The 24,206-nt window shown below is 41.7% G+C and overlaps 1 protein-coding gene across 4 annotated transcripts in view; it reads right to left on the bottom strand.

Moving 5' to 3' along the window:
- Window positions 1-1,137: 1,137 nt before the first annotated feature.
- The window catches only part of ABCB1 (ATP binding cassette subfamily B member 1), a 238,281-nt gene continuing 215,212 nt past the window's right edge, over window positions 1,138-24,206 (bottom strand). For all 4 annotated transcript variants that reach the window (XM_058725205.1, XM_058725204.1, XM_058725206.1 and 1 more), the window contains 6 exons: window positions 23,363-23,503; window positions 19,959-20,115; window positions 19,263-19,460; window positions 6,382-6,588; window positions 3,149-3,295; window positions 1,138-1,742 (listed from right to left, as the gene is read on the bottom strand). In XM_058725205.1, the coding sequence (XP_058581188.1) occupies window positions 1,539-1,742; window positions 3,149-3,295; window positions 6,382-6,588; window positions 19,263-19,460; window positions 19,959-20,115; window positions 23,363-23,503 (1,054 nt within the window). In that variant the 3' untranslated portion in view covers window positions 1,138-1,538. The remainder of the gene's footprint in view (window positions 1,743-3,148; window positions 3,296-6,381; window positions 6,589-19,262; window positions 19,461-19,958; window positions 20,116-23,362; window positions 23,504-24,206) is intronic.

Here is a 24,206-nt window from a genome sequence, read left to right as displayed (position 1 = left end):
GGACACTCAACCAACTGAGCCATCCAGCTGACCCATCAAGTCTTTTCAATAAATATGGCAAATACTCTTCCCCAGCTGGTCTTTCAATCTTATTTTCAACCTTATTTGTAGTGGTTTTTGTTGTTGTTGTTGTTGTTGTTGCTGTAGTCAGAATATCATTCTTTTGTGCTATTTTATTTTTTTATTGTGTTTGCATACATCTGCCACCAGAAGGATCAGCTTTGGAAGCAACCAATTATCAGGAAAAGTGACTCATTATCAAAACAGAAAAAGAGTTACTGCATTTTTTAAAATGCAAAAATAGGGGCACCTGGGTGGCTCAGTCAGTTGAGCATCCAACTCTTTAATTTTTTTAATGTTTATTTATTATTATTTTTTTAATGTTTATTTTTGAGAGAGACAGAGAGTGACAGACAGACAAGCGTGAGCGGGGGAGGGGCAGAGAGAGAGGGAGACACAGAATCTGAAGCAGGCTCCAGGCTCTGAGCTGTCAGCACAGAGTCTGACATGGGGCTCGAATTCACAGACTATAAGATTATGACCTGAATTGAAGCTGGATGCTTAACCAACCAACTGAGCGACCCAGACACCCCCAGCATCCAACTCTTAATTTTGGCTCAAGTCACAATCCCACGGTTGTGAGATCAAGCCCCATGTCAGGCTCTGTGCTGACAGCTCAGAGCCTGGAGCCTGCTTCAGATTCTGTGTCTCCCTCTCTCTGCCCCTCCCTGATTCACTCTCTTCCTCTCAGGGAAAAAAAAATTAAAATCTCGTAAGAGCCCTTTATCAGAACAAGGCAAAATGTTTGATGTGTATCAGAGTAGACACTTAACAACTGTGCATCCTTGGCTGCACTCCCACCTCTAAAATTCTGTATTGATGTATGTGGTTGGTTTAAGAGCCATCATAATGTGGAAACGTAAGAACCAGTAGGATCAAGCTCACAAAGCATGAAAGCAGATGGTTCTGTAGGACCCAGTGTGAATAGACATGTATAATAGGGATTATTTACACTATTTAACATTCTCACAATTAATGGGAGTTTTTAAAAGAAGTCTTTTTTTTCAAATGCAGACATAATCTTCAATATTCCAATTGGGAGATGATCATTTACAAGCATTTCAGACAAGATGACTGTGCTCATACAAAAGTTTAGTTTTATTATAGCACTTTATGCAAACATTCAGCACTTTTTGCCACTTCTATTACCTTTCAGCAAGGCAGTAAGTTACAAATAAGAAAATATAAACAAAAATTACACTATTTATTAACAAAATCTACTTTGAATTATTCTACAAATTTTTATAATGCAATTAACACCAGTGTTTTATTCCTTTCAATAATATTTCTTTCGATTCCTTTAATGATAAAGCCTGAGGGCTCTGAACTTGGTGGAATGATCTTCAGCTGTGGAAGGAAGTGTTAAAAAGATAATTCTACATAGCGTTTCCAGTGACGCGCTCGCTTTTTAACTTTGATTAAATGCCATATTTTAACACAAATAGAAAATATTTATATGGTCGTAAGGTCACAGTTCACTAGCGCTTTGCTCCAGCCTGGACACTGACCATGGAAAAGTAGATGCCTTTCTGAGCCAGCAGCTGTTGATGTGTGCCATGCTCCTTGACCTTGCCATTCTGAAACACCACTATTAGGTCTGCGTTCTGGATGGTGGACAGGCGGTGAGCAATCACGATGCAGGTGCGGCCTTCTCTGGCTTTGTCCAGGGCTTCTTGGACAACCTGATCAGTAACCACATACATTAATGCTGGTAAAAAAACAGTCCTCTCCTTTCTTCCTTCATAAGGCTCACTCTCTTCCAACAATAGGTCCTCCTATTTTAATAATGGTATCAGTGAAATATAACAGAATTTACAAAGCCAGGAAGCTGTCTTATCAGGAGATAATCCTAGTGTGGATTAGTTCTGAGGCAGGAGTTATCTGTTTTCAAAGTTATGACAATAAATGCAGTCTGTCCGGTCATTTAAAAACGTGTACAGGTATGTCCACCCACACAACATCCTTCAAAGCCACCCTCCAGTCCAGCAATAAAGCAAATTCAGGAAGACTGAGCATAGGCTGAACTTCTGGCATTTTTAAGACAGTATATGGCTCAGAATTAACTTGTCTTTCAGATACCTGAATACTCAACTTTTTCTTAAACTGAAAATGATTACTAATATGTATCTTAAGATACCATCAGCTTTTGCACGGTATTAACCTCCTGCTTTTTTATATAGTTGCTGAGGAGATGCCACCAGTAGAAATAGGAAATTGGCTTCCTGACACAGCTTCGTAGGTCAATACAGAGATCCAGGGCTGCTTTTTGGAGCCTAAGTGCTATAAGACTGATTTCCCCTACTTCATCTTGTTCTCTTGAATAACAGCCACAGAAAGTGTTTAAATTCTGCTGACAGCAGACATAAATAACAATCAACGTATCTGGGCTGAATTTTGTTCTCTACTGTGGAAGACAGAAGCATAAATGTAAAACAATTTTTAAAATTTTTTTTTCAATCTTTATTTTTGAGAGAGAGAGAGAGAGAGAGAGAGAGGGAGAGAGAGAGAGAGAGAACTCTAGCAGGGGAGGGGCAGAGAGACAGGGAGATACAGAATGTGAAGCAGGCTCCAGGCTCTGAGCTGTCAGCACAGAGCCCGACCCGGGGCTCAAACTCAGGAACTGCAAGATCATGACCTGAGCCCAAGTTGGACACTTAACGACTGAGCCACCCAGTTTCCCCTTAAAATTTTTTTTTTCAATCTTTATTTTTTTATTTTTTTTTCAACGTTTTTTATTTATTTTTGGGACAGAGAGAGACAGAGCATGAACGGGGGAGGGGCAGAGAGAGAGGGAGACACAGAATCGGAAACAGGCTCCAGGCTCCGAGCCATCAGCCCAGAGCCTGACGCGGGGCTCGAACTCACGGACCGCGAGATCGTGACCTGGCTGAAGTCCGACGCTTAACCGACTGCGCCACCCAGGAGCCCCTCAATCTTTATTTTTGACAGAGAGAGAGAGAGAGAGAGAGAGAGAGAGAGAGAGAGAGAGAGAGACAGAGTGCGAGTGGGGGAGGGGCAGAGAGAGAGGGAGATAAATGTAAACCTTTTAAGGACAACCAATTCGAGTGCAAATGAATTAAATTCTTACCTTTTCACTTTCTGTATCCAGAGCTGATGTAGCTTCATCCAAAAGCAAAATACGAGGCTGTCTCACAAGGGCACGAGCTATTGCTATGCGCTGCTTCTGGCCACCAGAGAGCTGGGTTCCTTTGTCTCCTACTCTGGTGTTATATTTCTGTGAATGGGGTTTTGTTATTATGAAACATAGAACTGATAATTCTAAAGAAGAGTTTGCTCAGAGAAAACAGGACAACTACTACCATAAACACACACAATAAATTTAAGTTCAGAAGCTGAGATTGGGTTCATAGAGAATTAAATGACAAAAATGGAGCTCTAAACGGTAGGTTTGATCTCTCTTCTTGAAAACAGACATTTGGGTTTTAGAGGTTATGTTTTTGTGTAAACAAGCCGATAAATTTATCAGGAAGAATACTTTTATAATGTTAGTCTCTTCCAGTCTTCTGATTTCATTATATTTGGGACAAAGATTGGTTTTGATGAAAGAAATCTGACTTGTACAGGCCATGCAGAAATAAATGAAGCTCATCTTACAACCAGCAGGTGGTGCTCTCTGCATTATTTTAAAGTCAGGGAGGGAAGCAATTCTTGGGATGCTAGCCTTTTGGTATCTGTTTTTATAAACTATCTTCTAATGCTTCAATACTTTCAATGGATGGTAAGGAATTCCACTTTGATATCTAACTTTAAAAGCTAAAATCTCTAAAATTTTTTGATTTCAGAGTTCTTCCAAAGTTCTTCAGATACAGTTTCCCACAGTAGGTAATTGTCATTAACTATTCAATAGGAGGATAGGAACAGGAGTTATGAGGATATATAAGGGAGAGGAGGAACAAGAAACGACAGCATGCACAACCTAGAAAACAATACTGTGGGCTCTGATCCTGCATCCAGAATTTGACTCAACAATTCATGTTCTATACAGGATTGCCTATTTTTATTTGCTTTACCTGGTAACCCTAGTTCAATGGCACTCAGATTGAGATGTCCACGTGCAGATGGAGTCAGAGGACCCCAGGTGAGGCTCCAGCAGATGCTTTTGACCGGCTCCATCCCGGAGCTGCAGGTGCCTCAGAAGGCAGGAGCCACAGGGTACCTGGCTGACTCAATCAGTTAAGTGTTCGACTCTAGACTTCCATTCAGGTCACATCACACAGTTCGTGGGGTCAAGCTCTACATCAGGCTCTGTGCTGACAATGAGGAGCCTGCTTGGGATTCTCTCTCTCTCTCTCTCTCTCTCTCTCTGTGCCTCCCCCACTCACACTCTCTCAAAAATAATTAAACATTAAGAAAAAAAGGTGGCAGGAGCAATGAAGTGTGTCCCATGTGAGTGCAGGCATTCTCAAGTTGTACTGAGCCAATATCGATCTTGTTGAAGCAGGCAAAGGCAGGGCCGTCACCCTGAAGGAAGCTGGTAACCAGACTAGCTTCTTGCAGGGTGAGGAATTCCTAGTAGGAAACACTCAGGTAAAGAAGTGGGTTCTTGGGCAGAAAAAATAAGACTTAAGGAGTTCTGCCTTCTGTTTGTGCATCTAGACACTGAGGGAAAGAATCATGACCCCTATAGGTGTGTGCTCTGTGTGCGAGAGCCCAGGAGCCCAGAAAGGTTGGGTTCCTCTGGTAGACAGATAATGAATGCCAGAGGACAAGGTATGTTTAATAAGCTAGTTAGTATTTACTCTCTGTGTTTGTCTTTGTTAACCACTAGCCCAGTGGCTCTCAAAGTGCAACCTGGTAACTGGGCCATTAAAACACACATTGCTAAACTGTACCTCCAAAGTTTCTGATGCAGCAGCTCTAATATGATGGTCAATGCCCATACTTTAGAACATACTTAATGACAGATCACTAGTAAAGGGGGTTGAAGCTATATCTTTCAAGTTTTCTAGCCTTGGGAAGGACCAATTATCCACAGCTGGGCGAGAAGGTTAAAAGGAGGGAAGAGGGGGAGCCTGGGTGGCTCAGTTGGTTGAGCATCTGACTTCGGCTCAGGTCATGATCTAGTGGTTCATGAGTTCAAGCCTCTTGTCGGGCTCTGGGCTAACAGCTCAGGGCTTGGAGCCTGCTTCAGATTCCACCCCCCCCCCCCACTCTCTCAAGAATAGATAAACATTAAAAAAAATTTTTTTTAAATTAAAAAAAGGAGGGTAGAGGGACAATTCCTCCGGAGGTCTATGATGTGGTGGCAGAAGTTATTGGAAGAAGAGCTTCAGGTAAAGGAAACCTTAGGAAACAGAGCCAGCTGTTTTTGCCATCCTTCTGCATAAGGAGATTGCCTTCTGCTGGTTTGAGGCTACTGAGCTTTATTTTTAGGGGTGCTTCCTAATAAGAAAACTAGTAATAATGGGAGGGGGTATAGATATACCAGATCAAGGTGACTTCAAAACGCAGAACCTGGGGCACCTGGATGGCTCAGTCAGTTAAGCGTCTGACTCTTGGTTTCAGCTCAGGTCATGATCTCAGGGTTCATGGGATCGAGCCCCACACTGGGTTCTTTGCTGACAGCACAGAGCCTGCTTGGGATTCTGTCTCCTTCTCTTTCTGCCCCTCCCCTGCTCTCTCTCTCTCTTAAAAAAATAAAATAAATAAATAAACATTAAAAAAAAAAAAACAACAACAACGCAGGACCTAAGGGGCTTAAGGTAATGCAAGAGGTTCCTTTTATCTAACTTCCCAGGAAGAATTTAGAGGGCATCCACAGATGACAACCCTGGGAGCCCCAAAGAAGGTTTCAATAATCAACCCTATAAGCAGAGATTGGGACCCATGAAATGTGCAATGGTGAGAGATTACATGTTACAACATCCACTCCAAGGGCTCAGCTCTTTTCAGGGAGAGCCTTCTTTCTGACATGGGCTCAGTGCTCCAGCCTGGCCCAACTCCACCCAGGTAGGTTTGCAGCTTGGGGGAGAGCAGCAAGGAGGCAGATGGAAGGCAGAAATTGGGGTATAGGGGCTTGTGCCTGCTCCTGCAAGCCCTATGCTTAGTCTCAGAGGGAAAGGCCTGCCCCAGATATGCACTGTTCAGTCAGGCTTGCTCACAGGGAGAGCTAGTTGGGTAATCAGGCAAACATAATAGCAAATGGGGATACAAAGTGTGGGTAGATGTTGTGTACAGGTGGGTGTGTATTTTGGTTGCTCACTTCTCTTCACCTTTGGGAAACCAGGCCTATAGAAATCAAACTGTGGGTCAGGGAGGCTGCCACAGGCTCCTGGGCTCCTAATCTGGAGAAAGACTTACGTCAGGCAGTGTCTCAATGAAGGGGTGGATGTTGGCCTCCTTGGCCGCGCGCACAATCTCTTCTTGTGACACCACCCGGCTGTTGTCTCCGTAAGCAATGTTCTCACCAATGCTGCAGTCGAACAGGATGGGCTCCTGGGACACGATGCCCATGTGTGCTCGGAGCCACTGGACATTCAGGTGCTTTATCTCTTTGCCATCAATTAGCTGAAAATGAGAGTTCACAGAAAACTTCAGGACCAGCACATTTTTAACTTAGCAAAATCAGTATTGTTATTTCATACATTAAAATTGCCAAGTTACCGTGGGACACCATTTTTGTTGCTGAGTTTGGACCATCAAAATTAACTAAACGAGGTCATGGCTGTATGTTCTGATGAGCTGCCATGTTTCTTCTGTTTTAACCCTGGTTTCCGATACATGAATGTGGTAGGCGGGATAACGCCTGCCCTCCAAGATACCTACATTCTAACCCACGAAACCACTGAATGTTAGATCACATGGCAAAAGGGAATTAAGGTGTAAGGTTGCTCATCAGGTGATCTCAATATGAGAAGGTGATCTGGGATTATCCAGATGGGTCCAAAGTAATCATGAGGGTCTTTGAGCAAGAGGGAGGCAGGATAGTATCAGAGTGATGTAATATGACAAACACTCAAGTTGTCATTGTTGGCTTTAATATCAAGGAAGGGGCCAGGAGCTAGAAAAAGTAAGAAAAGAGTCCCTTTAAGCCTCCAGAAGGAACAAAGCCCCAGTAACACTTTGATTTCAGCCTGGTGAAATCCATTTTAGACATCCGACTTCCAGAATTTGTAAGGTAATAAGTTTATGTTGTTTTATGCCACTGAATTTACTGGCACCCTCATTCTTATCTATCAATTTTTCACAAGAAATGTAGCTGAGATTAAACTGGAAGTAAGTAACTACTGTGAGCACTCAATAGGTTTTGAGGTCAGGTTTCTAAGAATCAGGTTTTGGTAGAATGGGATGCAGCAGTTAAATGGAATAGAAGTGTGTGTGGGAGGTGGCTGCTGTATCTGTAAGTAGTTGTTGATCTTGGGGAAATGAATTAATTTCTCTGACCATTTTGTTGTGGGTAAGACAGGTATTATGATAATAATTCCTATACTCATAAAACTAAGGACATGAGATTATGTCTGGACCTTATTCAGCACAGTGCTGGGCACTGAGTAAGTGCTCAAAGATTGTCAGAGACTGGTAACTCTGTGCCACTGTCACTGAACACTGTCATAGCCACTGTGTCACTATCTATCCATACAGTGGATGGACAGAGGCCTGGAGGGGGTGGGGGATGAAAGGGTGGACAGACATCTACAATGCTGAGCCAATGGAGTAAGAAGGAGAAGCTATCTCTTCTCTAAGTGACCTGGCTCCCTGGGTTGCTCTGCAGAAGCCTGGAGATCTACTTTGCAAGAGAACTCTGGTATTCAGGTGAGAGAGCTATTCATCCCCTCTGAAGAAGACATCAGTGACTCAGCTTCAAGCTTTGCTCAGAGTGATGGTGACTATATCCTGAGCTGTATATGCTCTTGGTTCCCATGTGCCTGGCTTGGTGCCCCTAGGAGACAGCTGGCCAGGGGTAGGGTGCAATCTTTGCTGCAGGAACACGGCTTCTGGTTGTGAAGCTGGCACGTGTGGGGATAGAAACAAAGCCATGACCTTGTTAGTAACAAGCCCAGTTGCCATGGAGACTATTCCAGCATCTGTGTTCCAGGCTTTCTTACAGTGTTAAGTGAAGGTGGGAAGTAGAAGGTGGAGAGAGGCAATAAAGACTATACAAGGATGTGGCAAAACAGCAGGTCTTGTTAGATCGAACACTGTACTTGAGAAATGGAAATTTCAGGAAACAAGGAATGGTTTAATTTTTTTTCCAAGCTTATGCTCCTGGGAAGGAAACGGACATTGCCTAACTAATATAATTAGACAAATGTGAATGATCCCATCACGTTTTAATGAGTTTCCCTATCACACTGAATACAGTAACACTCTTGGCTCTCTTCATCCCCACATGATACACTGGAATTAGAAACTACTTAAAACCTGTTTCTGTAGAGAAAACATTTAGAAATCTAAAGATAAAAGAGATCAGTGCAGAGGTTATTTGGCTGAGGCATGGGTGAAGGTCTAAGGGAAGACCAAGGAACTCTGGGGAATCAGTGAACACTGTTCAAAAGACACTGGCCTAAATAAAAACTTAATGAGGAAAGTAAACACATTGGTAATAATGAGATCAAGCCAGATTAAAATGACTAGCTATCTCTTTTTTTTTTTTTTTAATTTTTTTTTTCAACGTTTTTTAATTTATTTTTGGACAGAGAGAGACAGAGCATGAACGGGGGAGGGGCAGAGAGAGGGAGACACAGAATCGGAAACAGGCTCCAGGCTCCGAGCCATCAGCCCAGAGCCTGACGCGGGGCTCGAACTCACGGACCGCGAGATCGTGACCTGGCTGAAGTCGGACGCTTAACCGACTGCGCCACCCAGGCGCCCCTAAAATGACTAGCTATCTCTATTCCAGACTGTTTAATGTATTGCTTTCATCAGCACAATCAAATATGTGTTATTCTGCTATATATGTTTAACTCTGAAATCACGATTACAGATAAATTATTGAGCACTGGCTATATTATAGGTCCTGTGATAAGCTTGTCTCATGCATTCTCTTGTTTAAACTTCACAACATCCCTTATGAGGTAGGCGTGGTTTTAGTCTCCATTTTACAGATTCAAAAAAAAAGCCAAGTGATACACATGAGATCACACAATAACCAGAGGAGGTAGGATTGAATGTGTATACACTACAGGTTCGGTTTTGGTAACACAGTGTCTTATAATTGAAAGATTCCTTCTGTCCTCCTTCTAAGAGGAATATCCCATGTTAGCCCCGGCACCTACCAGCTAATACCCAGACTAGGACAACAGGCTTCTGACAACAGTGCATGGCATGGACTAGAGAAGGGAAAAGAAAAGGTTGGGCAAGACTCAGACCACAAGCAATTTTACAGTGAAGCTAATGAAGTTCAGCTTCAAGGATCCTAATCTGCAGGTAATTGCTGGGAGCTGAACCGTGTTCTGGGAGGGGGCAGGGTGGGGGAACAGCGGAAGGCCAGGCTGCAGTTAGGAATCTTCCAGGTGAATATTTATGATAACCTGTCTAAAGAGAAAAGGGACCTGAATCTTTAAGGTTTTGATATTTTGTTGTGATTTGTTTTATTAGAAGTAAATATTCACTTTTATACCTAATTTTGCATTCATAACTTTGCATTCTTTTATGGAGAGTCCCTAAAAATGTAGAACCTTCATGCCCCAAAAAACCTGGAACCTCCCCTCTGTACAATTTGGTGGCTTCATTTTGCAAGAGTCTCCAAAATTTAACCTACACCTTTCAAATTTATGAGCTCAGTGGCTCTCAAACGATGGTTGGCACCAGAATCACCTGGGAAAATTGTAAAAATTAATGGACCAGATCCTGACCTACTGGAATGAGCCAGGGTGTTCTTTAGTAGTTCTGTAAACCATTCTGATGGTTTGAGAACCACAGCTGAGGTCACTGTTTCTCAAAGTATAATTCAAGGCCCACTGATGGTCATGAGGATTTCCTGACCTCAGGGTCACATCCTTCCTTAAGTTCTTATAATCAGTCATGCTCAGATCCACACACATTTTTACATGGCAACAAGAGCTACTTACTCGTAACCTACTGAGTTATTAAGGGTTACTAATTAATGGTCATTAACAAAACGGCACATGGACTCGTGTGTCTTGAGGACACTTCCACTATGAAGTCTGGCTTCTATGCAAAACTTGGCAGTACTTCAAAGCTCTAGCACAAATGTACAGGAGCAGATAATAGTGTTCCTTAAATAGGTAAGAACATTTGGTTTTCCTTGCATTGTCAGTGTTGTCTTGAGATGGTTATTGTCCGAGGCCCTCAGCATTCATTTCCATATTCCTCTGTACTACCTTTCTAGATAGGAAGGGCCAGAAGGCCAAAAACTATTTCTGAGACTCCCTTTTGGCTCTGGAAGTAATGGAGGTTATGCCAGTGAGATGCACTGTGCAAAATCTGTAAGGTATAGGCTCTCTTTAGCAGCAACAGTAAACTAACCCATGTGACTATGAATACAGTAGAGAGGCCATGACATTTTTGTTCTTCCTAAATGGGTTATAATTTGAAAGTTTAAGGATCAGATCTTTCATTAAATCTGCTACTTCGGCCCAAATAGGCTATATGGATATATGGACATTAGAGGAAATCACCTATCAATGTAGCTCACATTATCTCTTGCATCAAATGACATCTTGACTGCTCACCCCCTCAGCCTCATTCAATGGCTCTGTTTATCTCTTAAGAAACAGCTCTAGGTGGAGGGGCCAACATGGTAGAGAAGTAGGGAGATCCATACTTCCTGCGTCTCTCAAACAAAGAAGGGTTGAAGCCAAAGGACTCTGAACCCCAAAAGTCTGGAAGAAAAGAGACTGAGTCTAACAGGGAGACATCAGGACAACCAGACGGTCCATAGGTGGGTGACTGTGAACGGCAGGACATAAAATGGGCCGTGTAGGCATGGAGGAGAAGGATCCCCTTCTGCAGACAGACGAAGGGAAAAGAAAGAGTGTCTCGGGAAGCATAGGACTGTATCTGAACGAGAGAAAAACCTCTGACAGGGACGGAGAGGGATCCCATCTCTAACTGCAGGGCTTTCTCCAGACTGGGGCTGGCTGCCCTATTCGTGCACTTGGGGAAAAGGGGAGCCACCCCTGGGTTCAGTGGTAGGTTAGGGGCACAGTCCACAATAGGAGAAAGTGGTCACCTCCCTGAAGTGCTGCTGCACGGGACAAAACCAGCTGGGACCACATATCAGCATAGAGAAGTGCTTCCCCAGTGCCAAGGCGCACAGAGCACAGAGTTTAAATCCCAGCCAAGTGCCGGGGCATGGGAGTCGGTGGAGCGAGACAGACTGCCCCATCTGCACCAGCAGCACAGTGAGGATGACTCCAACAGAGTGATTTGGGACACTAGGTGTGTGAAGAAGAGACTGGGGGGGTTGCCATTTTTCTCCCCACCACCACCAAGGCAGGGCCTCAGGGATCAGTCCTCAGGGCCAACAGTGGAGGCGGACCTGCCTACACCAAACCACATCCCTCCATCCCAGGTAACTGTGTGTCTACTGGAGCGGGATAGACGCTGAGGAACCAGATGGCCCCCTCCTCCAGACCAGCACTGCTGAATTGCCTGGATTAATTCTAGGACAATTCTTGTGACTCAGTATATTCTTCCTTCCTTTTCTCCTTCTTATTTCTTCCCTCCTCTAGGCTGGATATTCCAGTTGTTGGTTTGTTTAAGCAGACATACTTAATCCATTCCCCTGATACATGTTCTACACCTCCTTCTTTACTTTCTGTTCTCTCTCTCTGGAATAATCAAGCCGTATAGTTTCTCTGTCTGGGTAACTTTATCTTCCTTTCTTTTTCCCTCCTCCTTCTTTTCTTTTCTCTCTCTCTGGATTAAGCCGTTTAGTCTCTCTGCCTGGTCAATGTTTATTGTTTTCTCCTTCCCCCCCCCAACCAACCCCAGTCATTTCTCTCTTTGTATATGCTCTTCCATCAGCTCTACCCTGTTCTTTACTTATAGCTGGTGTTTCTGGTTTTTCGCTTTTGCATTATTTGTTTTATTTGTCTCATGTTTGTGTGTTTTTGTTTCCTGTTTGTCTGTTTGTTTTCCTTTCTAGGGCTACTTCAAGGAACAAATCAAAGCACACCTGGTGGAGGGTCCAAAAGATCATTACAAGTAGGGAAATAAAATTACCAAAGTCACAACAACAGAGAACAAGTAACACTTCCCAAAAAACACCTCCTGAAGGGCCAGGCCCTGGACAGTGTATGACCCCCCTTTAATATAGCAGTGCTCACAGGTGCAGAGCACATAACAAGCTTTTAAAACTCATAAGGGACAGAAAACTAGCCAAAATGATGAAACAGACGAATTCTCCTCAAAAGAAATTCCAGGAAGAAGGGACAGCTAAAGAATTGATCAAAACAGATATAAACAATGTAACTGAACAAGAATTTAGAATAATAGTCATAAGACTAATCACTGGGCTTCAAAAAAGCATAGAAGACAGCAGAGAATTTATTGCTGCAGAGATCAAGGAACTAAAAAATAGTCATGATGAATTAAAAATGCTATAAATTAGGTGCAAAATAAAATGGAGATGGCCACAGCATGGATTGAAGAGGGAGAGGGGAGAATAGGTGAATTAGAAGATAAAATTATGGAAAAGAGGAAGCTCAGAAAAAGAGAGATAAAATAATCCAGGATCACGAGGAGAGAATTAAAGAACTAAGTGATTCAATCAAGTGGAACAATATCAGTATCATAGGAATTCCAGAAGAAAAAGAGAGAGAGAGAAAGGGGCTGAAGGCATACTGGAACAAATCATAGCTGAGAACTTCCCCAATCTGGGGAAGGGAACAAACAGTGAAATCCAAGAGGCACAGAGAACTCCCTTCAGACTAACTTGAATCAATCTTCTGCCTGACATATGGTGAAACTGGCAAAATAAAAGGATAAAGAGAGAATTCTGAAAACAGCTAGAGATAATTGGTCTTAACATACAAAGGTAGACGCATAAGACTAGTGACAGACCTATCTAATGAAACTTGGCAGGCCAGAAAGGAATGGCAGGAAATCTTCAATGTGATGAACAGGAAAAATATGCAGCCAAGAATCCTTTATCCAGCAAGCCTGTCATTCAGAATAGAAGGAGAGAGAAGGTTTTCCCAAACAAACGAAAACTGAAGGAATTCATCACCACTAAACCAGCCCTACAAGAGGTCCTAAGGGGGACCCTGTGAGTGGAATGTTGCAAGGACCACAAAGTACCAGAAACATCATCACTACAACTATGAAACCTACAGATAATCCAATGACTCTAAACCCTTATCTTTCAATAAAAACAGTGAATGTAAAGGGACTAAATGCTCCAATCAAAAGACACAGGGATATCAGAATGGTTAAAAAGACAAGGCCTATCTATTTGCTGTCTACAAGAAACCCATTTTAGACCTGAGGACTGAAAGTGTGGGGATGGAGAACTATCATGCTACTGCAAGTCAAAAGAAAGCTGGAGTAGCCATACTTATAGCAGACAAACTAGACTTCAAAGGCTGTAACAAGAGATGAAGAAGGGCATTATATGATAATTACAACATCTATCCATCAGGGAGGCCTAACAATTATAAATGTCTATGCTCCGAATTCAGAAGCACCCAAATATAGAAAACAATCACAAACATAGCCAATCTTATTGGTAACAAAGTGGTAATTGCAAGGGACTTTAATATTGCACTTACATCAATGGACAGATCATCTAGACAGAAAATCAGTAAAGAAACAAGGGCCCCGAATGATACACTGGGCCAGATGGACTTGACAGATATATTTAGAACTCTACATCCTAAAGCAGCAGAATATACTTTCTTCTCGAGTGCACATGGAACATTCTCCAAGACAGATCACATACTGGGTCATAAATAGCCCTCAATAAATATAAAAGAATTGAGACCATACCATGCACACTTTCAGATCACAATGCTATGAAACTTGAGATAAACCACAGGAAAAAGTCTGGAAAACCTCCAAAATCATGAAGGGTAAAGAACATCCTACTAAAGAATGAATTGGTCAGTCAGGCAATTAGAGAAGAAATTTAAAAATATATGGAAACAAATGAAAAAAGCAAACACAATAATCCAAAACCTTTGGGATGTGCCAAAGGCAGTCCTAAGAGGAAAATACATTGCAATCCAGTCCTATCTCAAGAAATAAGAAAAATCCCAAATACAGAATCTAATAGCACACCTAAAGGAACTAGAAGCAGAACAGCAAAGACACCCCAAGCGCAGCAGAAGATGAGAAATAAGAAAGATCAGAGCAGAAATAAACAATATAGAATAAACAAAAACAAAACAAACAACAACAACAAAAAAACCAAACCGTAGAACAGATCAATGAAACCAAGAGTCAGTTTTTTGAAGAAATAAACAAAATTCATAAAACTCTAGCCAGGCTTCTCAAAAAGAAAAGAGAGAGGACCCAAATAGATAAAATCATGAATGAAAATGGACTTCTTACAACCAACCCTCAGAAATATAAGCAATTATCAGGGAATAGTATGAAAAACTATATGCCAACAAACTGGACAATCTGGAAGAAAGGGACAAATTCCTAAACACCCACACACTAGCAAAACTCAAACAGGAAGAGATAGAAAACTGGAACAGACCCATAACCAGCAAAGAAATTGAACTGGTTATCAAAAATCTCCCAACAAATAAGAGTCGTGGACCAGATGGCTTCCCTGGGGCATTCTACCAGACATTTAAAGCAGAGTTAATACCTATCCTTATCAAGTTCTTCCAGAAAATAGAGATGGAAGGAAAACTTCTGGACTCATTCTATGAAGCCAGCATTACTTTGATTCCCAAACCAGACAGAGACCGAGCAAAAAAAGAAAACTACAGGCCAATATCCCTGGTGAATATGGATGCAAAAATTCTCAAGAAGATACTAGCAAATCGAGTTCAAAAGCATATAAAAAGAATTATTCACCATGATCAAGTGGGATTCATTCCTGGCCTGCAAGGCTGGTTCAATATTTGCAAATCAATCAGTGTGATACATCACATTAATAAAACAAACAGTAAGAACCTTAGGATCTTGTCAATAGATGCAGAAAAAGAACGTGACAAAATACAGCATCCTCTCTTCACAAAAACTCTTAAGAAAGTAGGGGTAGAAGGATCATACCTTGAGATCATAAAAGCCATATATGAAAGACCCAACGCTAATATCATCCTCAATGGGGAAAAACTGAGAGCTTTCCCCCTGAGATCAGGAACGCGACAGGATGTCCACTCTTACCACTGTTGTTTAACACAGTGTTGGAAGTCCTAGCATCTGCAATCAGACAACAAAATGAAATAAAAGGCATCCAAATTGGCAAAGCAGAAGTCAAAGTTTCACTTTTCGCAGACAACATGATACTCTACATGGCAAACCTGACAGACTCCACCAAAAGCCTGCTAGAACAGATACATGAACTCAGCAAAGTTGCAGGGTACAAAATCAATGTACAGAAATCAGTTGCATTTTTATACACCAATAATGAAGCAACAGAAAGAGAAATAAGGAAACTGATCCCAATTACAATCTCACCAGGAACCATAAAACACCTAGGAATAAACCTAACCAAAGATGTAAAAGATATGTATGCTGAAAACTATAGAAAGAGCTTATGAAGGAAGCTAAAGAAGACACAAAGAAATGGAAAAACATTCCATGCTCATGGATTGGAAGAATAAATATTGTTAAAATGTCAATACTACCCAAGGCAATCTACACATTCAACGTAATCCCAATCAAAACTGCACCAGCATTCTTCTCAAAGCTAGAACAAGCAATCCAAAAATTTGTATGGAGCCATAAAAGACCCCGAATAGCCAAAGTAATTTTGAAGAAGGCCAAAGCAGGAGGCATCACAATCCCAGACTTCAGCCTCTACTACAAAGCTGTAATCATCAAGACAGCATGGTATTGGCACAAAAACAGATAAATAGACCAGTGGAATAGAATACAGAACCCAGAATTGGACCCACAAATGTATGACCAACTGATCTTTGACAAAGCAGGAAAGAGTATCTAATGGAAAAAAGACAGTCTCTTTAACGAATGGTGCTGGGAGAACTGGATGGCGACATGCAGAAGAATGAAACTAGATCACTTTCTTACACCATACACAAAAATAAACTCAAAATGGATGAAAGACCTGAATGTGAGACAGGAAACCATTAAAGCCCTAGAGGAGAAAGCAGGCAACAACCTCTTTCACCTCAGCTGCAGCAATTTCTTACTCGACAGATCTCCTAAGGCAAGGGAATTAAAAGCAAAAATGAACTACTGGGACCTCATCAAGACAAAAAGCTTCTACACTGCAAAGAAAACAATCAACAAACCTAAAAGGCAATCGATGGTATGGAAGAAGATATTTGCAAATGACATATCAGATAAGGGGCTAGTATCCAAAATCTATAAAGAACTCACCAAACTCCACACCAGTGAAGAAATGGGCAGAAAACATGAACAGACACTTCCAAAGATGACACGCAGATGGCCAACAGACACATGAAACGATGCTCAACATCACTCACCATCAGGGAAATACAAATCAAAGCCACAATGAGGTACCACCTCATGCCGGTCAGAGTAGCTAAAATGAACAAATTGGGAGACTATAGATGCTGGCGAGGATGTGGAGAAATGGGAATCACCTAGTCATACTCACAGGTGATAATAAAAATATTTAACAACTGGAAAGGCATGGGCACTAAATGAACAAATTGGGAGACTATAGATGCTGGCGAGGATGTGGAGAAATGGGAACCCTCTTGCACTGTTGGTGGGAATGCAAACTGGTGCAGCTGCTCTGGAAAACAGTGTGGAAGTACCTCAAAAAATTAAAAATAGATCTACCCTATGACCCAGCAATAGCACTGCTAGGAATTTACCCAAGGGATACAGGAGTGCTGATGCATAGGGGCACTTGTACCCCAATGTTTATAGCAGGACTTTCAACAATAGCCAAAGTATGGAAAGAGCCCAAATGTCCATCAACTGATGAATGGATAAAGAAGATGTGGTTTATATATACAATGGAATACTACTTGGCAATGAGAAAGAATGAAATCTGGCCATTTGCAGCAATGTGAATGGAAATGGAGGGTATTATGCTAAGTGAAATAAGTCAGGCAGAGAAAGACAGATACCATATGTGTTCACTCTTAGGTGGATCCTGAGAAACTTAGCAGAAACCCATGGGGGAGAGGAAGGGAAAAAAAAGGAGTTACCAACAGAGAGGGAGGGAGGGAGGCAAACCACAAGAGACTCTTAAATACAGAGAACAAACTGAGGATTGATGGAGGGTGGGGGAGAGGAGAAAGTGGGTGATGGGCACTGAGGAGGGCACTTGTTGGGATGAGCACCGGGTGTTATATGGAAACCAATTCAACAATAAATTATATTAAAAAATTGATGGCAGGGGCGCCTGGGTGGCGCAGTCGGTTAAGCGTCCGACTTCAGCCAGGTCACGATCTCGCGGTCCGTGAGTTCGAGCCCCGCGTCAGGCTCTGGGCTGATGGCTCGGAGCCTGGAGCCTGTTTCCGATTCTGTGTCTCCCTCTCTCTCTGCCCCTCCCCCGTTCATGCTCTGTCTCTCTCTGTCCCAAAAATAAATAAAAAACGTTGAAAAAAAAAATTTAAAAAAAAAATTGATGGCAATGTTTAAAAAATATGCTCTAGGTCTATCTTCTTTTATATAACTCATGGAAGTATATGCCTCATCTCTTCAGTGAAATTCTTTGAGTACAGACATTATCACCTGTAATTTATTAGAGCTCAACATTTAATATACTGCTTACTCAACATCTGTTAAAGACCATAATCTTTCCTGAGAGCTAACATTTCCTCCTAATTGCTTCATTTCTCTCTTCCTTTAGAGCACTTTGTTCAAATTTCAACCACAAAACTGAAGCATAAAGTCAGAATTCACAGAAAATATACAAGAAAGTAAAAATAGAGGATAAAGCTTATGTCGCTGTTAAAAAACAGACTGAGTAGAATACAATAAAAATATTTATGAGTAAGTCATAAATAAAAATATTTATGACTATAGGTTAAAAGTTTCATTTCTACCTCACTCATTAATCCAAGTGTGGCCCATATGGAGCTGGGGCATCAGTTTGACTGTACGGAACAGGTGTCCATTCTGTTTCGTCAGTGCCCATGCCTTTCCAGTTGTTAAATATTTTTATTATCACCTGTGAGTATGACTAGTAACTAACTAAAACTTCTTGCTATAAATTCTATTCCTTCCTAATCTGATTCTTTTCCTGTTCTGCACTGTAGTCACACTGCTCCCTTCACGACTTCTATCTCCTCCCCAGTACCCAAGATAGTCCCTGACAGGCACTGAGTAAATGTTTACTGAATGAACAAATCTGACCCTTCATTTGTTCTTTTAGTTCAGGGAAGAAAAAGGAATCCTTCTATATTCTTTATCTGCTTCCCAAATTCATTGATTCCACTTTTTAGAAGCTATTTCAATACCCTCTCTCAATGACTGTATCTCATCCTCAGCCATAAAAATGCTTAAGACTTCCCCCTGCTACACCTCTTCCCTGGCCTCTGCTTCCCCCCTCACGCTACTGCTCTTACTGCCTTTCTTTCACCTTTAATCTTCTAGACGATCTGCATTCAGTCTCCACTTCCCTTTCCAGCCATCCCTCAGCCATGCTAAACTGTTTCCCCACCAATACCTCACTAAGAATACTTTAAAATCTCGTACGTAGCCCATTAAATTGCCAAATCACATCCTGTCATTTCAGTCTTCATCTTACTCTACCTGTCCACAGCATCTGTCATTGTTGACTACCTTCAACTTCTCAAAACATTCCCTATCCCTGGCACCCACCTTACTTGTCTCTCTTAGCATCCCTCCCACTCCTGTATCTTTCTGGCTACTTAAATTTTTGCTGGATCCTCTCATGAAAACAGAAGTGTAACCGAAGGAAGGAAGGAAGATGGATGATAAAAAGGCTGCTCACAAAGGAGGGTAGAGGGGCAATTTGAGACAGAGGCTGGGGCAGCAGACACAGCTTGGAGATGGTATCTAGGATGTCAGACTTTAAGTGAGGCTGTTGTTTAAAGACTGGAAAAACTGGAGCTCATAGTCAGGAATTAAACATACCCAGGCATTCCGATGATTAAACACTTAAAATGAGATGAGTAAAAAGGTCTGCTCACCACTGTTCCGGCCATTGGGTCGTAGAACCGCTCAAGGAGCTGGACCACCGTGCTCTTCCCGCAGCCACTGCTGCCCACCAGGGCCAGCGTCTGGCCCTTTTTCACCTCTAGGCTCAGCCCTTGAAGCACTGGGATATCTGGTCGAGTGGGATAGTTGAACATGACTTCATTAAATGTCACATTTCCTTCCAACGTGTTCTAAAATCAGAACAGTAACAATAGAGATGATTACTGCAATCCTGAAAACGCATTGTATAGCAACCCCCCTCTATCACCAGGTGTCAGAAGATGGCAAACTTGTATTACAATTAGGCTGCATTTGTAACTGCCAGAACGTAATAAGTAAAATCTAAGAGAGTCAGTGTTTGTACAGCATGTATTGTTAATACAATACAAATGTGATAACTCAAATCTGTTCTCCAAGAATAGAGTACCTAACCTACATATAATAAAATCCGATTAACAGAATTTGCTCATAAATTGGGTGGTATTTCCATCTCCCTGCAGCCTTGTTTTACAAAAGTACTGAATGTTAACATACATTATTAGCACTTATTAAAATGACCTCATGATCTAGAAAGTTTCATTTTATTACCTGCGAATAAAAAACCCCCACAGATTTTATTAAATTTCCTCTTAGAGTACTTTCACTCATTAGTTAGGAATGAAAACATATCATCAAAACTTCAAACTCACGGGCATTAGGCCTTCTGTGCTATAGCTGTCGATCAGAGGGATTTTTTCAATGATCATGATGACGTGGGCAGCTGATACTTTGGCTTTGGCATAGTCAGGAGCAAATGAACTGACCTGCCCCACTGCCATGGCACCGAAGACAATAGCTGAGAATACCCTGTAAAAACAAAGACAAAGCATGCGCGGAGTTATGGCTATAATGCTAGACAACTGACAGTTCTACAATAGAGAACACTGCCTCAAACAATGTAAAACACAAATTAAAAACATAAAACAAAATAAGTCAACACTTTCCCTTATAAGTTCGCATCAGTGTAACAGATTGTAAAAGGGCCCCCTTTTTCAACTGTCTCTGTATCCTCACCTTCTTGTAATGGGACTTTGCAGCTCCTCCATTTAAGAAGTGGAATCTGTATTCCTACCCTTTGAATCTGAGTTGGCCTGTGACTTGCTTTGGCCAACAGGATGTGGTGGAAGTGACTTCTGCCAGTTCTAAGCTTATGACTCAGGGGGCTTTGTGTGCTTTTCTCTCTCTCTCTCTCTCTGCCACCACCACAAGCCCAGCTAGCATCTGGAGGACAAGGCACAGATGGAAGAAAGCTGTGGGGACCCCAACCAACCAGCTTGTCATGCCCTACACACACAAGCGAGCCTACTTGCAATCTGCTATGTCCATCCTAGACCAGCAAAACTGCCCAGCTGACCCACAGACTTGTGGGCAAAAATGAACGCTTGTGTGGCACTGAGGGTTAGTGTTGGTTGTTATGTAGCATGATTGTGGCGATCAATAGCGGATACAGGCATTTGTGACATCGTGGATGGACCTTGTAGGCATTATGCTAAGTGGAAGAAGTCAGATTGAAAAAAGACAAATACTGTATGATTTCACTCATGTGGAATTTAAAAATACAGATGAACAAACAAGCAAACAAAAGCAGAATCAGACCTATAAATGAGAGAACAAACTGATGGTGGCCAGAGGGGAATGGGTGAGCAAAATGGGTGAAGGGGAGCAGGAGACACAGGCTTCTAGTTATGGAATGAATGTCACAATAATAAAAGGTGCAGCAGAAGGAATCCAGCCAATGATATTATAATAGCCTTGGATGGTAACAGATGGCAGCTGAACTTGCAGTGAGCACAGCATAAAGTATAGAGAAGTAGAATCAGTATGTTGCACACCTGAAACTAATGTGACATCGTATGTCAACTATTAAAAAAATAACAGATGCAGGCATTGGTGCTGAAATTACACCAGATGCTTAGAAAACGTGTGAGCTGTACAGCAAAGAGTGAGTTCCTTATAGAGACAGGTAGCATGCTGCACTCAGGATGCACTCATATTCTTAACCTATGACATCAAAATCATAGCAGCTTAAAGCTGGGAAAGACTCCACAGGATATCGAGTCCAGTGCTCAATGTTTGTTTCCTGGGCACTTCTCCTAAGTTGGCCTCCATTCTTTGTTTTAGGAAGTAGCAAGTTTGATTAAGTTTGTTGTTCAGAAGTTCTTCTTCACATGGAAGAAAAATGTACATCCTTTTGCATAATATAGCCCTTACTGGAACTTTTTTTAAAAGGCCCTGTGTTTCTTTGATGACTCCTGTCTTTCTCAACACTCCAGCTGCCCTCCTCTGGACACATTTCTCAACATGTTTTTTGTTTTTGTTTTTTACCTTTATTTTTTTCTTTCCAAGTTTCTATTTAAATTCCAGGTAGTTAACATACACTACACTATTAGTTTAGGTGTAGAATTCAGTGATTCATCACTTACATATAACACCCAGTGCTCACCACAAGTGCCCTCCTTAATACCCATCACCTATTTCATCCATTGCCCCGCCCACGTCCCCTCTGGTCACCATCAGTGTGTTCTCTACAGTTAAGAGTCTGCTTCTTGGTTTTTCTCTATTTATTTCTCCCCCTGTGTTCATCTGTTTTGTTTCTTAAATTCCACATGAATGAAATCATATGGCATTTGTCTTTCTCTAACTGACTTCTGTCGCTTAGCATAATACTCTCTAGCTCCATCCACATCATTGCAAATGGAAAGATTTCATTCTTTTTGATGGCTGAGTAATATTCTGTCGTTTACATATACTACTTCTTCTTTATCCAATCGTCAGTCAAAGGACACTTGGGCTGTTTCCACAATTCGGCTATTTCAACATATCTTCTTAAACAGTGGGCCTGGAACTAACAGAATACTTGGGAAGCCTCCTGGAAGAATACTGTGAGCCTTTCATATCCTCTCCTCTGAACTCTAAATAAATCATACAAATGGCTGGGTAATCTCAGGCTTGTCATCATTTACCCCTGGGAGATCTTTTAAAAAATGGACTGCCCTTCAGACAAGTCTCCCTTTTCCTTTACTTGGAAGATTGATTTTCCCAATCTAACAGGGACAGTTTCCCAACTGTCAGCAACTTTCACCAATTCAATGCCTTACCTTGAAGTAAAGCAATGTATCAAATAGTTATCTAATCGAAGACCCTATGCCAATGATGCTTGGTTTTGGTCTTTTGGTCCAAGTCATAAATAGCTTCTGTATATCATTTGTCAGACAGACATATTAAGTGGAAATTTTAAATCTTCTGTTGGGGTCGTCCTGAGCAAACTATAATGCACACACATGCCAATGTTTCAAAAGAATGGAAACATTACACTAACGCCTTATATCAGACAAGCTTAGGTGATTCTGGTTTAAATGAAAAACTGTATTACCACTATTTATGATATTCTATCAAAGGGCAGAATCTCACCCACCACCAAATCTAGACACTCAGAAAGGTTATATCTACTTTTTCATTACCTAACTGCATATTTGAGTACTTGGGGGTACAATTAAGTTCAGGTCTGTCTTCTCCTGAGATAGAATTTTCTGCATTCACAGCAATGGGGCAGAAATCCCAATGTAGCCTTTCCTTTGTCATTTCTGAATTTCTTTAGCTCTTACCTTCTAACTGCTCTTCTTTTATCAAGGAAAGCAAATGTATCCTAGACTCCCCCAGGGCTTGCAGAACTCAGTGTTCTACTCCTGCTCTTTAGTTGCCTTTGTTCAGAGAGTTCTTTAAAAGGAGCTAGACACTTGGCTCCGAGTTAGGCTTCTTCTCAAATGCCAAAACCTCCTAGAACCCCTTCAGTGAATCACGACCCCATTGAGCTACAGATTCAGAAGGTCAAAGGTATGAGTCAGCACTGGGGAGGGGGGAAGTCACTGATTCCCTAAATGAAAATGGGGTCCCTCAGGGATCATACACAGAGACTCAAGAGGCAAATGCCACCTTCTGAATCACCAAAATCTCTTCACAAAGCTTCACAGTAAGGTTTTCTACTCAGACATGAAGCATGTTCACCTCAGTTTTATTTCTAGAGTTCAACTGTAAATATTAACCTGATACTTACAAGAGAACATCTTGAAAGTCCATGAACTCATGTGCCACCAAGTAGGCACCAAACCGGAAACAACCAGCATAGGAAAAGTACATCATTGCCTGGGTGATGGAAAATGAGATTCCAAAGATGTGTGCTTTCCTCAAAGAGTTTCTGAAAAGGAGATGTTAAGAAACTCACTTGACTTTCATTTCCCAGTCCTTAAAACATAACCTTTGATATATCAGCAGTGGGGTACGGCAGACAAAAATGGGTTCAATTCCAAAAAAAGTTAAGTTTGGTCCTCATTTTCCCACTTGTGAACATTCAGGAAACTTCCTGATGGAGTATTAACTGCACCTCAAAGTATTGAAGTAAAGTTAAAATAAGCCAAGGAAAACATGAAGAGGGGTTAATAAATGGAAGTTCTTTCCCTTTCCCCCCACTTTTGGACACATAAGATATATGCACTCTATGGTAAATATTCATTCAACACACATTTATCCAAAACCTACAAGCTTCAGGAACCATGCTGGGTGATACAGAAGAATCAGTCATGTTCTTGCCCTTCCGGTCCAGGAGTCAAGTTGACTATAATTTTGCAGTGAAGGAACCTTATGAATAACATGTTAGGGGAAGAAAGGAGGAAGCACAACTCTCTGGAGGAGTTAGAGAAGACTTCACAAAGACATTAACATTGGTGGATTTTCTGAGCCATGTGAATTGGGTGATGTGGAGGTAAGGGCAGGCTGGTGAGTGGGCAGCCTCTGGGCCTCCAAGCCCTGCTTCAACCAGGTCAACTTCATTTCTATCTGTTTCATATATTGGGATTTCAAATGAAAACATTTTCAGGAGAAAACCTCTACTATTTTTTTTA

The sequence above is a fragment of the Neofelis nebulosa genome, chromosome 4 (genome assembly GCF_028018385.1).
Source record: "Neofelis nebulosa isolate mNeoNeb1 chromosome 4, mNeoNeb1.pri, whole genome shotgun sequence".
Taxonomy (NCBI): Eukaryota; Metazoa; Chordata; class Mammalia; order Carnivora; family Felidae; genus Neofelis; species Neofelis nebulosa.
The sequence above is the reverse complement of the archived record's forward strand: the minus strand, read 5'-3'. Positions and strand labels throughout refer to the sequence as shown.